Here is a 13182-nt window from a genome sequence, read left to right on the forward strand (position 1 = left end):
CCCTGCAGTGTCATGAAAAACATGGATACATCCTATGGCCTATGGCTGTATCCATGTTTTCCAGGACTCCCTAGGGCTGTATCCAACTTCTTCAGCCACTAGTATTCAAATGCCAAATGATTGGACTCAAGCACGCTCAAGTTTTGCTCATCTCTAGCAAAGAATCATCATTTGACCTCTGGATGTGGGCCAGTGTTCAGATCATCAAACTTTTGTGAAGATCTGCTGATCATCCTACATATACTTGGCGATTGTGACAAATTTGGTGGGACAATCTAGTAATCTGGACTGCAAAATGGGTTAAAGGGGTTATCCAGCACTACAAAAACATGGCCCCTTTTCCCCCTACTGTTGTCTCCAGTTCAGGTGCGGTTTGCAATTAAGCTCCATTTACTTCAATGGAACTGAGTTTCAAAACCCCACCCAATCTGGAGACAAGAAAGGGGGAAAGTGGCCATGTTTCTGTAGCGCTGGATAACCCATTTAAGATAATAGGATGCTCCTATGGGGCAGGGCTATAATGTCCTAATTTTTAAAATTTTAATGTTGGTAAGCATAGTGCACTACAGAGGCCTGGTTGGGATCCAGCATTTCTCCCTGGTTCCTGAAGCGGTGTCCACATCTTACACTACTATTACTGCAGCGAGCAGGAGCATCTGCCACTTTGCCGTTAATTCACAGGAGGAGATAGTTTATTGACACTAGACCATCTTCCTCTCATAGAAGGGCTGGACTGCAAAAGGGTTGGGGATAATGGGATGCTCCCAGAGGGTGGGGCTAAAATATCTTATTTTTCACAATTTTTTTGTTGGTTAACACATGTGTTTAGCACCAGTGCACTATGGAGGCCTGAGCAGAGGTGGGATGCAGCTGATTTTTCCTAAGATTATGTTCACACTAAGCAAAAACGGCTTCGCTCCTGCCACTCTCTGCGCAAACAATTGACATGTCAATTCTTTGAGCGGCGAGCGACAGAAGTGGAGGCGCGCGAGCCCTTTTATAAAGACACTGTGAGACACTGCGGCAGGCTGGATTCCGCCGCTTTTGCCCAGTGTAAACATACCCTAAGTCTCATTAACCAATTATTAAAATAACAGGAAAGCAGTGCCTGGATCCTACACTTCTACTGCCGATACATTAAGGTAGCATAGTGACATCACTACTAGTGTTGAGTGGACTTGTCGAACTGTTTGGGTTCGGTAACATTCTCTGAGCCTGAACTCTCTGCTTTTGACTGGAGAATTTGGATGCTGCCCTAGGGCTGCCAGGAAAACGTGGATACAGCCGTTCCGTGATCCGGTCAGTGTCAGAGAAGATCATCCCGGCCTGTACTGCAGTATCGGCTGGATGATCTTTACTGCGCCCGCATCCTAATTCCCCACAGCTCACAATGGTTTTCTGAGGCCGCTATTCATTGAAGACTGACATGTCAGTTCTTTGCGGTGGCGCTAGGGATCCCGGCCGGAGTGTATACTATGTGTATATACTCCGGCCAGGATTCCATAGAAGGCAGCACTATGTAAGCTGCGTAGTAATCACGGCCGTTGTTGTAAATTGGCAACAACGGACGTGATTATTACATAACTTACGTAGTGTGAACATAGCCTATGGATGTAACCATCTTTTCAGGACTCCATAGGGTGAAATCCAAATTCCCCAGGCGCCGGGAGTCAAATGCCAAGAGTTTAGGTTCGGAGAACGTTACCGACCCTGAACAGTTCGGGAAGACCGCTCAACACAGAAGAAGTAGTAATAAGTATTGAGTTGGTGTAGGGGCCCAGTGTTAATAGTTAAACTTATTTTAGGCCTTAATAAGAGAACAGAATATTCACTAATGTCACCCTGGATAAAAAGTATATACCATATCATAGCTGGTTCCATAATGGCTAGCAATGAAGATGCCAAAATCGGCACAGCTGCTAAAATGTCAATATTCAGTATATAAGAATAAAATCCATGTTACCTGTAAGACCTTTCCTTGTGGCGATTCTTCAAAAGATAACAGCTGCTGGTACAAAGGCTCCAGCGTTTTTCTTGCTACTTTTGTTTTCTTTTTGGCTATGCAGACTCCATTCTCCAAGAGATACACCTTTACATATGGTGCTGCGGAGGGACAGACAGACAATGGCGGGGTTAGGCTGGGTGCGTGCCGTATACGTGACAATGGTCAATGGCAGAACGTGAAAAATGACATATGGATTGGAAGCGCCTTTTATCACATTGAATAATAAATTATCATCATTTCTTATTGTACAAAGCAAATGATGGGACAGCCAGAGATTCATTAGCTAAATATATTCAGAATATATGAGCTCAGAGGATAAATGGGGAGATTATCCCGACAACAAATAACTAAGTCCATTAATTACACAGTATTACAACGTGGCTGCGGCCCGCCGAGGGCTCTATAGCCGTCTATCAGACATTTAATTCTGGATTATTGGTCGTTACAAATGTTGTCCTGCTAATCTGCAGCTACAATACGATACATTGATAGGACTATTCTGATCTATAGGACATAAAAATCTGAAAGCCTCCCGTGACCTCCCCATTGTGGCGATCAAAAGGGCCGACAACGGAGGAGAGCTCATTCACATGTAGCTCTAATCTGTCATATCTACCTGTGCAACATTTTGTGTAGTCATGCTGAGTATGTATTTATGTAAATTATATAAAGAATTCTTCAAGAAATCTTGCTGTCAATAAATCTGAATAATTCCACCTCTTACTGCCGACTGAGTCTTATATTGGGTATGAAATTTTCCTTCCTGCACCACCAGATTAGCAGTGAGAGAGCCTGCCGCCTCCAAGAAGGAGTGAGAGAGCCTGCCGCCTCTAAGAAGGAGTGATAGAGCCTACCGCCTCCAAGAAGGAGTGAGAGAGCCTGCCGCCTCCAAGAAGGAGTGAGAGAGCCTGCCGCCTCCAAGAAGGAGTGAGAGAGCCTGACGCCTCCAAGAAGGAGTGATAGAGCCTGCCGCCTCCAAGAAGGAGTGAGAGAGCCTGCCGCCTTCAAGAAGGAGTGAGAGAGCCTGCCGCCTCCAAGAAGGAGTGATAGAGCCTGCCGCCTCCAAGGAGTGAGAGAGCCTGCCCCCTCCAAGAAGGAGTGATAGAGCCTGTTGCCTCCAAGGAGGAGTCATATAGCCTGCCGCCTCTGAGAAGTTGTAAGAGAGCCTGCCACCTCAGAGAAGGACTGATATATCCTGCCACCTCTGAGAAGGAGTGATAGAGCCTGCCGCCTCCTAGAACCAACATTTCTATTGTCTGAGTTAGCTGTCCAGTATACATGACATATGGAGGTATTGATGGGACGTGGATCCTTCAGGAATTGCCGCTCTTACCTGGCAGTGTCTTTGATCCTGGTTTTACCACGAGACCCCGAGCTCTTATAACCTCCACTTCTAGCTGTCCCTTCTTGTCCATCATTCCAACCTGGATATCACCTATAGGAGAAACAATAGGAATGGCCAATCATGTATATAGAATGTAACAAATATATGTTAACTCTATACTACATGACCCGATGCATTACAAACAGTCCGGCCAAATGACCCGGTCCACAGTGACTTCCTAAGGCTGCATTCACACGTTCCGGGAAGTTGTCCGTGCTCACGGATCCATGCGCACGGACAATTTTACAGCCCATTGCTTTCTATTGGGCTATTCAGATGTTCTGTGATTTCACAGATCCGTGATCCGTTCCGTAAAAAAATAGGACATGTTATTACTCGGAACGGATGCACGGAAAGGATTCCCCATAGAAATCAATGAGATCTGTGTTTTTCACTGATGTACACGGATGTGACATCCGTGTTCATCCGTGAAAAACACGGATGTGATGTAATCAATGTAATTTAAAATGCTTTAACACAGATCCATGAAAAAAATGGACACGGATACAAAACGGATGAAAAACGGACTGTTTTGCACGGATCACGGAGGTAGCTGCCGGTCCAAAATCGCAGACCGGGAAAAACACTGAACGTGTGAATGCAGCCTAAAGGTTTTGGGTATTAGAAAATTGACAGCATGTGGTAGCAGTGTGAGCAATCTCATCCACAGGTAATGTACTGTAATCCGCAATGGATATTGCCAGAACAAGTCCATCAGTAAAATCTGCAAAATTTCAGCCATGTGTGAATTTCACATTAAACTCAAAGAGCCCCCCCCCCCAACACTAAGTCATTTCCTGTTGACTGTTAAAATTCCTCCTGGTCCGTTTAGAGTTAAAAACACTCTTTTATTGAGCCTGAGCGGTGTCAGAGAGGCGGGGCCTAGAGCTTGTCACCATCTTCTTCACCAGTGTTGCACCTCACAAATGAGATATTACAGAGGCTGGTGAAGAAGACGACGCAGAAGCAAAGACATGATAGCTAGTACAAGGAGCACAGCCACATTGGAACCCCATTGGCACATGTGCCGAGTTTAAACAGCGAAGAAGAGAAAACATTCCACCCGGGGGGCGAGGCTAAAGACAAATTGGCCGGGATGGAAGACCCAAGAGAGCATGGACGCTCTAGGCTCCGCCTCTTTGACACCACTCTGGCTGAATAAAAGGGCAAATAAACTAGGGGTTTAAATGGTGCTTCTGGAAACATCTCTATTATTCCTTTAGATTACATAAAGGTTTCCCCCTAGGGATATGCACATGGATAACTGCATCTTGCTGTAAATGTGAACATGAACTGCATGGATAGCAATCTCTCCTGATTTCCTTCCTGAATCCTGGAATAACAGCAATGACGTACCCATAGAAGGAGTAGCTAAGGTCTGTCGTCCGACTAATTGTGCAGGACCAAGTCCATCGAGGAAGTCACTGAACTGACTGTCAGACCCCAGCCGGACTCCAGGAAATATTAGGCTGCAAAAAAGACAAAGATCATCATTGAAAATGTACAGATGTAGCAGAGCTGAGATTTATCAGGAGTTTGGGAGTATTTGTCTGGGTACCCCAACAGACAGCATCAATGATCTGTAGAGACCGGGGGGGGTGAGATCTGATCATCCTCAGTAGCATGAGGGAAGTATAAAGACTCTCACAGACAGGTCACAGACAGCTATAGACCCTGCTGTTCCTCTCCTGTTTTTTTTTGTGTTTTTTTTACAGAGGCATACAGCGTTTTTTATTTGTTTTTGTTTTTTTTACAGATTTAGGCCATGTTCACACAACGTAAGTTCCACAGTAATCACGACCATTGTTGCAACGGCAGTGATTAGTGCGGAACTTACGTTGTGGTGAAGGCTGAGGAAATCCCGTCTGGAGTGTATACACTTAGTATACACTCCGGCCGGGATCCCTAGTGGCGCCGCGAGAAACTTACATGTCAGTTTACACAATGGAACATGCAGCTCTGGCCGCATGCTCCATTGTGTGCAGTGGGGAGTTCTGATGCGGGCGCGCACGGATGTGCCCGCATCATGACTCAGCGGCGCTAAAGATCATCTGCAGTCTCTTACAAAATGTGAACATAACCTTAGACTATGTTCAGACGCTGTATGAGACCGGCCGTTCGGTGACCCGGCCGGGTCATGGAATGGCCGGTCTCAGAAAAGATCAGCCTGGCCGATACTGTACCGCTGAGTTCTGATGCGGGCGCATCCGTGTGTGCCCGCATCAGAACTCTCCACTGCACACAATGGAGCGCACGCTCCACAGTGTGCACTGACAGGGCTCTCTGTGGCCGCTATTCATTGAATAGCGGCCGCAGAAAACTGACATGTCAGTTTTTTGCGGCGCCACTAGGGATCCCGGCCGGAGAGTATACCATGTGTATAGACACCGACCGGGAACCCTCTGAAGGCAGCAAAATGTAAGGTTCGTATAAATCACGTCCGTTGTTCAAATCGGCATCAACGCCCGTGATTAATATGAACCTTACGTAGTGTGAACATAGCCTTACATGAAATATAGAAGAGAATGTTTTGCCATGTTCCAACGTGTGCAGTGTATGCAGCTACGTAAAATATGTTGCGGCATGGAAGTATCATACGACAGTATACAGTGGGGTAAATTAAGTAATGCTGTGTAGACTTATACTAGACAGTCTGAGAATGTGCCCAATTATTGGCCCATGGTGTTTGATGACTTTGGCGTATCTTTACACTTAGGGCCGTATTACATGGCCTATATCTGGCATATTTGTGTGTTATGTAATAAGGATTCATGTAAAGAGTCTGTGCATGTGTTTGCTGTGTACAAGTGAACATCCCCGGGCTTTACCGGGCGGGAGCAGACACTTACTTCCCCTCGGAGCTGTAGCTGTTCATACTTCCATCATTAGACTCCCGACTCGCTTGTCTAGTCATCCAGTTTCTCATCTCTACTGCCAGGCCTGTCTCCGTACTTCTCTGGATCGTGCTTTTCAACTTTTTTCCTCCAACTTCTGCCAAAAAGAAGGCAAAACGAGGTTAACTTCAGATCCGCATCACTTCTCCACAATTACAACCAACCAGAGCTCCACAATTATTACTTAGGACCCTATTACACCAACAGATTTATCTGATTTTTGCAGCCAAAACCAGTAAGGGCCCTATTACATGTAGCGATTTTTAACGATTAACGATAAACTATCGCAAATTAGATTGTTTATCGTTTACCTGAAATCGTTCACCATATTACACAAAACGATAATCGTTGGATACGATCGTTACTATGATTGTTTATTCCTTCTGATCCCAGCAAAACAATGAACAATGTGCAATTACACTGAACGATTAGTGAACAATTGCGGAACTTGAGCGAATTAATGTGGAATTACAGCGAACGATTAACAATAATTTTAGGTTCAGATCTAAATCAACAATGAACGACATATGAACGATTTTTCAATCGTTGCCTGCAATTACACAGAATGATTATCGTTTAAATTCAAACGATATAACGATTTTTTGCACGATAATCGTCCTGTGTAATAGGGCCCTAACAGACTATAAAGAGGGAACAGGTCATACAGGTGCTATACAGGACAGGACAGGTCCTCCAAGGTAGGAGACGCTCTTTCTAGCTGCTCTCTATTCTAGCCAGGTAAGTAATACGACTGCCAAATGTGACGCGCAGCATATGGGCGACTTGTGTTCTTGACAATAAAGTTTTCATCCTGATGGAAAAAATCACTGCCATTTTCTCAGCTGAATGGAAAGAAGGGAGCATGAGTGCTTTATATACTATATACTGTACGCTGGACAGAGGCTTTGTTATACAGTCAGCCATAAAGACATTTGGAGGTCTTTCATGCACTACATCTCTGATGTCACTTTTTGCAGGTTGCAATGTCTGACTCTAATAAGAAGTCACAGAACATGACTGGGAATGTAAGCCAAGCCAGATAGCTATCCAGTGGGACTGTAGAAAGTAATGTTGATCTAACTTGCTGAAAGTTGGGGTTCGGCAACATTTGTCTGAACCTGAATACTCAGCATCTGACTCCCAGCATCTGGAGAAGTTGGATTCCATCCTAGGGTGTCTTAGTGGCCGTCCCAGTGCCCCTACATCACAGGCACACTGACCACCACCGGACTCCATTTTCTCCCTAGCTCCGGTATTGCCAGGACCAGTCGGGAAGGGTCTGCTCCGCCAGGGTGTCCCGTCCCAGTCAGTGACTGGCTGAGCAAGCATTCCTAAGCCCGGGTTGTGATGCTGCAGGAGCATGGGAACCAGGAGCCCAGCGGGGGTCTGTGGGCGGTAAGGCAGCACCACGGGGGTACGAGTAAATATACAATTGCAAAAAAGACATATAGGCATTGAAAGGAACCTGGACGAATATTACAGCTCCATGATATCCTATAAAGCAAAGTAAAACTGTCTAACACAAAGCATATAAAGTGCTGAATACAAATAAAGAAGCGCCAGAGCATCTCACACTAGGAGAGTATATACATGTGCTTAAGTGGACACACACAAATATGGGTGAAGAGGAGATGAACCACCACAACTAAAAGCAAATACAGCATGTATTCAACCCATACAGAACAAACCGACATGTATTCAACCCATACAGAACAAACCGACATGTATTCAACCCATATAGAACAAACTAACATGTATTCAACCCATATAGAACAAACCAACATGTATTCAACCCATATAGAACAAACCAACATGTATTTAACCCATATAGAACAAACCGACATGTATTCAACCCATACAGAACAAACCGACATGTATTCAACCAATATAGAACAAACCAACATGTATTCAACCCATATAGAACAAACCAACATGTATTCAACCCATATAGAACAAACCAACATGTATTCAACCCATATAGAACAAACCGACATGTATTCAACCCATATAGAACAAACCGACATGTATTCAACCCATATAGAACAAACCGACATGTATTCATGTGAGTGAAGGGATAGAGAATAGAAACCGTAACATACACAGGGCACAAAACATCACCTGAAACCACCGTAAACAACATAATTTACAGAACAACAGAAAATAGGTGCCCCCCCCAACCCCCTCCACCCTGCTATTCAGTGATGTTAATAGCCAGAATGGACCATGTGCTCGGGAGCGGAGGACTCGGTGTCTATAATAACACATCACTGACGGTGGGAAGAAAATGACTCCATGACCTTTCAGACTGACGTCTCCCATTCCCCATATAATAACACTCGGTAGATTATAGTAGCACTCTCGCACCGGGATCATGCCTTCTCTGGACGATCCAGAAAGATGTCAGTCACTTCACCCTATTTAACCACAATATAAGGGGGAAGAGTAGTTCTTACATAACTGGGGAAAGAAAGCGCCAATAATACAGTATAGTATATAGACACTGCACAATACAGCACTGTACTTAGATTTTATTATGTACGGTGCTGCTATTTCATTACTGTATGTTGGCAATGGGCGACAATGTATAGATGGTGGTATTGGCACAGAGAAAAGTTTGGTAGTGCTAGTTCACCAATGTATGGCACTTACAATATGGTATGGTTATAAGTACACTATATGGCAGTATTATATGAACAATGCTGCCCAATGTACCCAACTGAAGGGTATGACCTCTGAAACTCCAGATCACCAGGTTCAGGATTTGGGGCACTATTATTAATGGCCCCAGTGGCCCCGTGCACTCGCACTAGTGACAGCCGCTACTTACGTCTTTTATCTTAAGTAATGAAAGAAAGTTTAGATACTTGCAGAACTAATCTCATGTCCTCAGGCCCGTCCTTTGATCAATGTGCCGATTGAGAAAAAGCTTGTACTGTCTTCCATAGTCACTGCACTGCGTCAATACATTAACCCCAAATCGACCACAAATCGAGAGAAGTATGAACCGCCATGAAAAGCAGCATTGTCCCATACTAACGTAAATGATGTATGTAGAAAACCACAGTATATGAGATCTATGGGAAATATTATGCTCATACAAACTGCTGGTGGTTGTGTATAGTAGAATGATATTAAAAATCTAACTTTTATTGACTTTAATGCATACAACTACCTATATGATACATTGACCCCGGCACATGTCTGTATGGGTGCATTGTTACTATTGACTCCTTACAGTTTTGGTTTACATAGGGATGAATGTGATGGTCACACTACAGAGGTTCCTCAGCATTGGAGCTATTGCTCTTCTTTATGGCTTCTTTATAGCCAGGTTATGGTCAGAAAACTGTGCTGAGCATAATGCAACAGCTAGAGCGGATCCCATGCAGAACCTCCTTATCTAATGTGCCGTCCGTCTCCTTGGCCAAAACAGGTGACAAACGAGCAGTAAAGGGGAATAGAGGGGTTATAGATGGAGCTCTGCATTGTATCACGGAGCCGTGAGGGTGTGGATATAATATGGATGAATGTTTCATCTATAAACAGGTGACGTCTCTTTAAATATTCTGTATCGGGGTGATGTAGCATGTAACAGGTCTATGAATAGTAAAGCCTGCAGCAGGCGGCCCCTAGGAAGCATATGTCCCCTGGGAGCAGCTCTACTGATCTTCTATATGTCCTGGATGGAGATCTATCTAATAACCTGATGTAGTATGAGACATCCCAGCTAGTACAGATAGTCATTTCCAGTCTCTACCATAGAGGCTGCGAGTGGAGGAGAACCATAGCGGCTCCATAAGGGGTAAACGCAGCACCCCTCGTAATGATGATGATGCCGGGAGCCTGAGAAATATATGTAATGTAATGCAGGAAAGCGGATGATAGTCAGAAGCCTCTACCATACTATGTGAGCAGGCAATACAGACTGGTACTATACAGGACAAATCTGCATTATATCCAATATATATATATATATCTTCACTATATGTCCAATGTACATTTCCTTCTGTTAATCATACCATCCTTGAAACATACAATCTACTGTTAAATGTATGATAGATAGATAGATAGATAGATAGATAGATAGATAGATAGATAGATAGGAGATAGATAGGCAGATAGATAGATAATATATAGATAGATAGATAGATAGATAGATAGATAGATAGATAGATAATATATATATATATAGATAGATAGATAGATAGATAGATAGATAGGAGATAGATAGATAGATGATAGATAGGAGATAGATAGAAGATAGATAGATAGATAGATAGATAGATAGATAGATAGATAGGAGATAGATAGATAGATAGATAGAAAGATAGATAGATAGGAGATAGATAGATAGATAGATAGATAGGAGATAGATAGATAGATAGATAGATAGATAGATAGATAGATAGATAGGAGATAGATAGATAGATAGATAGATAGATAGGAGATAGATAGATAGATAGATAGATAATAGATAGATAGATAGATAGATAGATAGATAGGAGATAGATAGATAGATAGATAGATAGATAGATAGATAGATAGATAGATAGATAGGAGATAGATAGATAGATAGATAGATAGATAATAGATAGATAGATAGATAGGAGATACAGTAGATAGATAGATAGATAGATAGATAGATAGATAGATAGAAGATAAATAGATAGATAGATAGATAGATAGATAGATAGAAGATAGATAGATAGATAGATAGATAGATAGATAGATAGATAGAAGATAAATAGATAAATAGATAGATAGATAGAAGATAGATAGATAGGAGATAGATAGATAGATAGATAGATAGATAGATAGATAGATAGATAGATAGAAGATAAATAGATAAATAGATAGATAGATAGAAGATAGATAGATAGATAGATAGAAGATAGATAGATAGGAGATAGATAGATAGATATATAGATAGGAGATAGATAGGCAAATAGATAGATAATATATAAATAGATAGATAGATATATAGATAGGAGATAGATAGGCAAATAGATAGATAATATATAAATAGATAGATAGATAGATAGATAGATAATATATAAATAGATAGATAGATAGATAGATAGATAGATAGATAGGAGATAGATAGATAGATAGATAGATAGATAGATAGATAGATAGATAGGAGATAGATAGATAGGAGATAGATAGATAGATAGATAGATAGATAGATAGATAGATAGATAGGAGATAGATAGGCAAATAGATAGATAATATATAAATAGATAGATAGATAGGAGATAGATAGATAGATAGATAGGAGATAGATAGATAGATAGATAGATAGATAGATAGATAGATAGATAGATAGGAGATAGATAGATAGATAGATAGATAATAGATATTCTAGTAAAGTGACAACCACTATGGGGAGGACACAATAGAGAGTGCCCAGCTCTTCTCCAGCCCTGCAGGTCTCTCCTATGCTGCAGTAATGTGAGGTCAGAGGATGCCGCACCCTGGCACCTTATATCTCTCTACATAGGGATGTTGTGTTGGCACCTGAGCTCTCAGGCTTCCTATGACTGTTACATTGCAGCTAGTGATCGGAGGCAGCAGGGTGGCACCATACACAGCCAGCAATCACTACTTTGCTTTATATTGGTAAAAAAAAATAGTGGCTTATTAGACAGGATTGGCATCATCTGATCCTATCTATTCAGCTGTGCCATACATCCATGGAAAAAACGTGTATCTATAGAGAATCCTGTATATTATATTTTGTCTGTGTACACCCTGTTACCACCTGGCACCATATGCCTCCTGTACATTCTATAACTGTACAGACCATGCCACCTGGCACCCTATGCCTCCTGTATACAATATTACACTATATGCCACCTATAAACATTATGCCACATGTGGAGACCCTGCCACCTATACACATTATTACAGACCATGCTACTTGTACACACTAAGCCAAGTACACATTATTACAGACACCTGTGCACATTATTACACCCTATGCCACCTATAAACATGATGCCACCTGTGCATATTATTACACCCTATGCCACCTATACACATGCCACCTGTGCATATTACACCCTATGCCACCTATACACATGATGCCACCTGTGCATATTATTACACCCTATGCCACCTATACACATGATGCCACCTGTGCAGAATATTACACCCTATGCCACCTATACACATGATGCCACCTGTTCATATTACACCCTATGCCACCTGTAGACATGATACCATTTGTACCTATGATGCCCCCTGTAGACATGATGCCACCTGTAGACATGATACAATTTGTACCTATGATGCCCCCTATACACATGATGCCCCCTGCACACATGATGCCCCCTGCACACATGATGCCCCCTGTAGACATGATGCCCCTGCACACCTGATGCCCCCTGCACACATGATGCCCCCTGTAGACATGATGCCCCTGCACACATGATGCCCCCTGTAGACATGATGTCCCCTGCACCCATGATGCCCCCTGCACACCTGATGCCCACTGCACCCATGATGCCCCCTGCACACCTGATGCCCCCTGCACCCATGATGCCCCCTGCACACATGATGCTCCCTGTAGACATGATGCCCCCTGCACACCTGATGCTCCCTGTAGACATGATGCCCCCTGCACACCTGATGCCCCCTGTAGACATGATGCCCCCTGCACACATGATGCCTCCTGCACACCTGATGTCCCCTGCACCCATGATGCCCCCTGCAGACATGATGCCCCCTGCAGACATGATGCCTCCTTCACACCTGATGCCCCCTGCACCTATGATGCCCCCTGCAGACATGATGCCCCCTGCACACCTGATGCCCCCTGCACCCATGATGCCCCCTGCAGACCTGATGCCCCCTGCACCCATGATGCCCCCTGCACACCTGATGCCCCCTGCACCCAT

At 43.3% G+C, this 13182-nt stretch overlaps 1 protein-coding gene across 46 annotated transcripts in view; it reads right to left on the bottom strand.

The window, feature by feature from the left end:
- The window catches only part of RIMS2 (regulating synaptic membrane exocytosis 2), a 424384-nt gene that overhangs the window by 3770 nt on the left and 407432 nt on the right, over positions 1-13182 (bottom strand). For all 46 annotated transcript variants that reach the window (XM_069957250.1, XM_069957246.1, XM_069957251.1 and 43 more), the window contains 4 exons: positions 6239-6380; positions 4746-4858; positions 3339-3440; positions 1964-2103 (listed from right to left, as the gene is read on the bottom strand). In XM_069957250.1, coding sequence (XP_069813351.1) covers positions 1964-2103; positions 3339-3440; positions 4746-4858; positions 6239-6380 — 497 coding nt within the window. The remainder of the gene's footprint in view (positions 1-1963; positions 2104-3338; positions 3441-4745; positions 4859-6238; positions 6381-13182) is intronic.

The sequence above is a fragment of the Dendropsophus ebraccatus genome, chromosome 2 (assembly GCF_027789765.1).
Source record: "Dendropsophus ebraccatus isolate aDenEbr1 chromosome 2, aDenEbr1.pat, whole genome shotgun sequence".
Taxonomy (NCBI): Eukaryota; Metazoa; Chordata; class Amphibia; order Anura; family Hylidae; genus Dendropsophus; species Dendropsophus ebraccatus.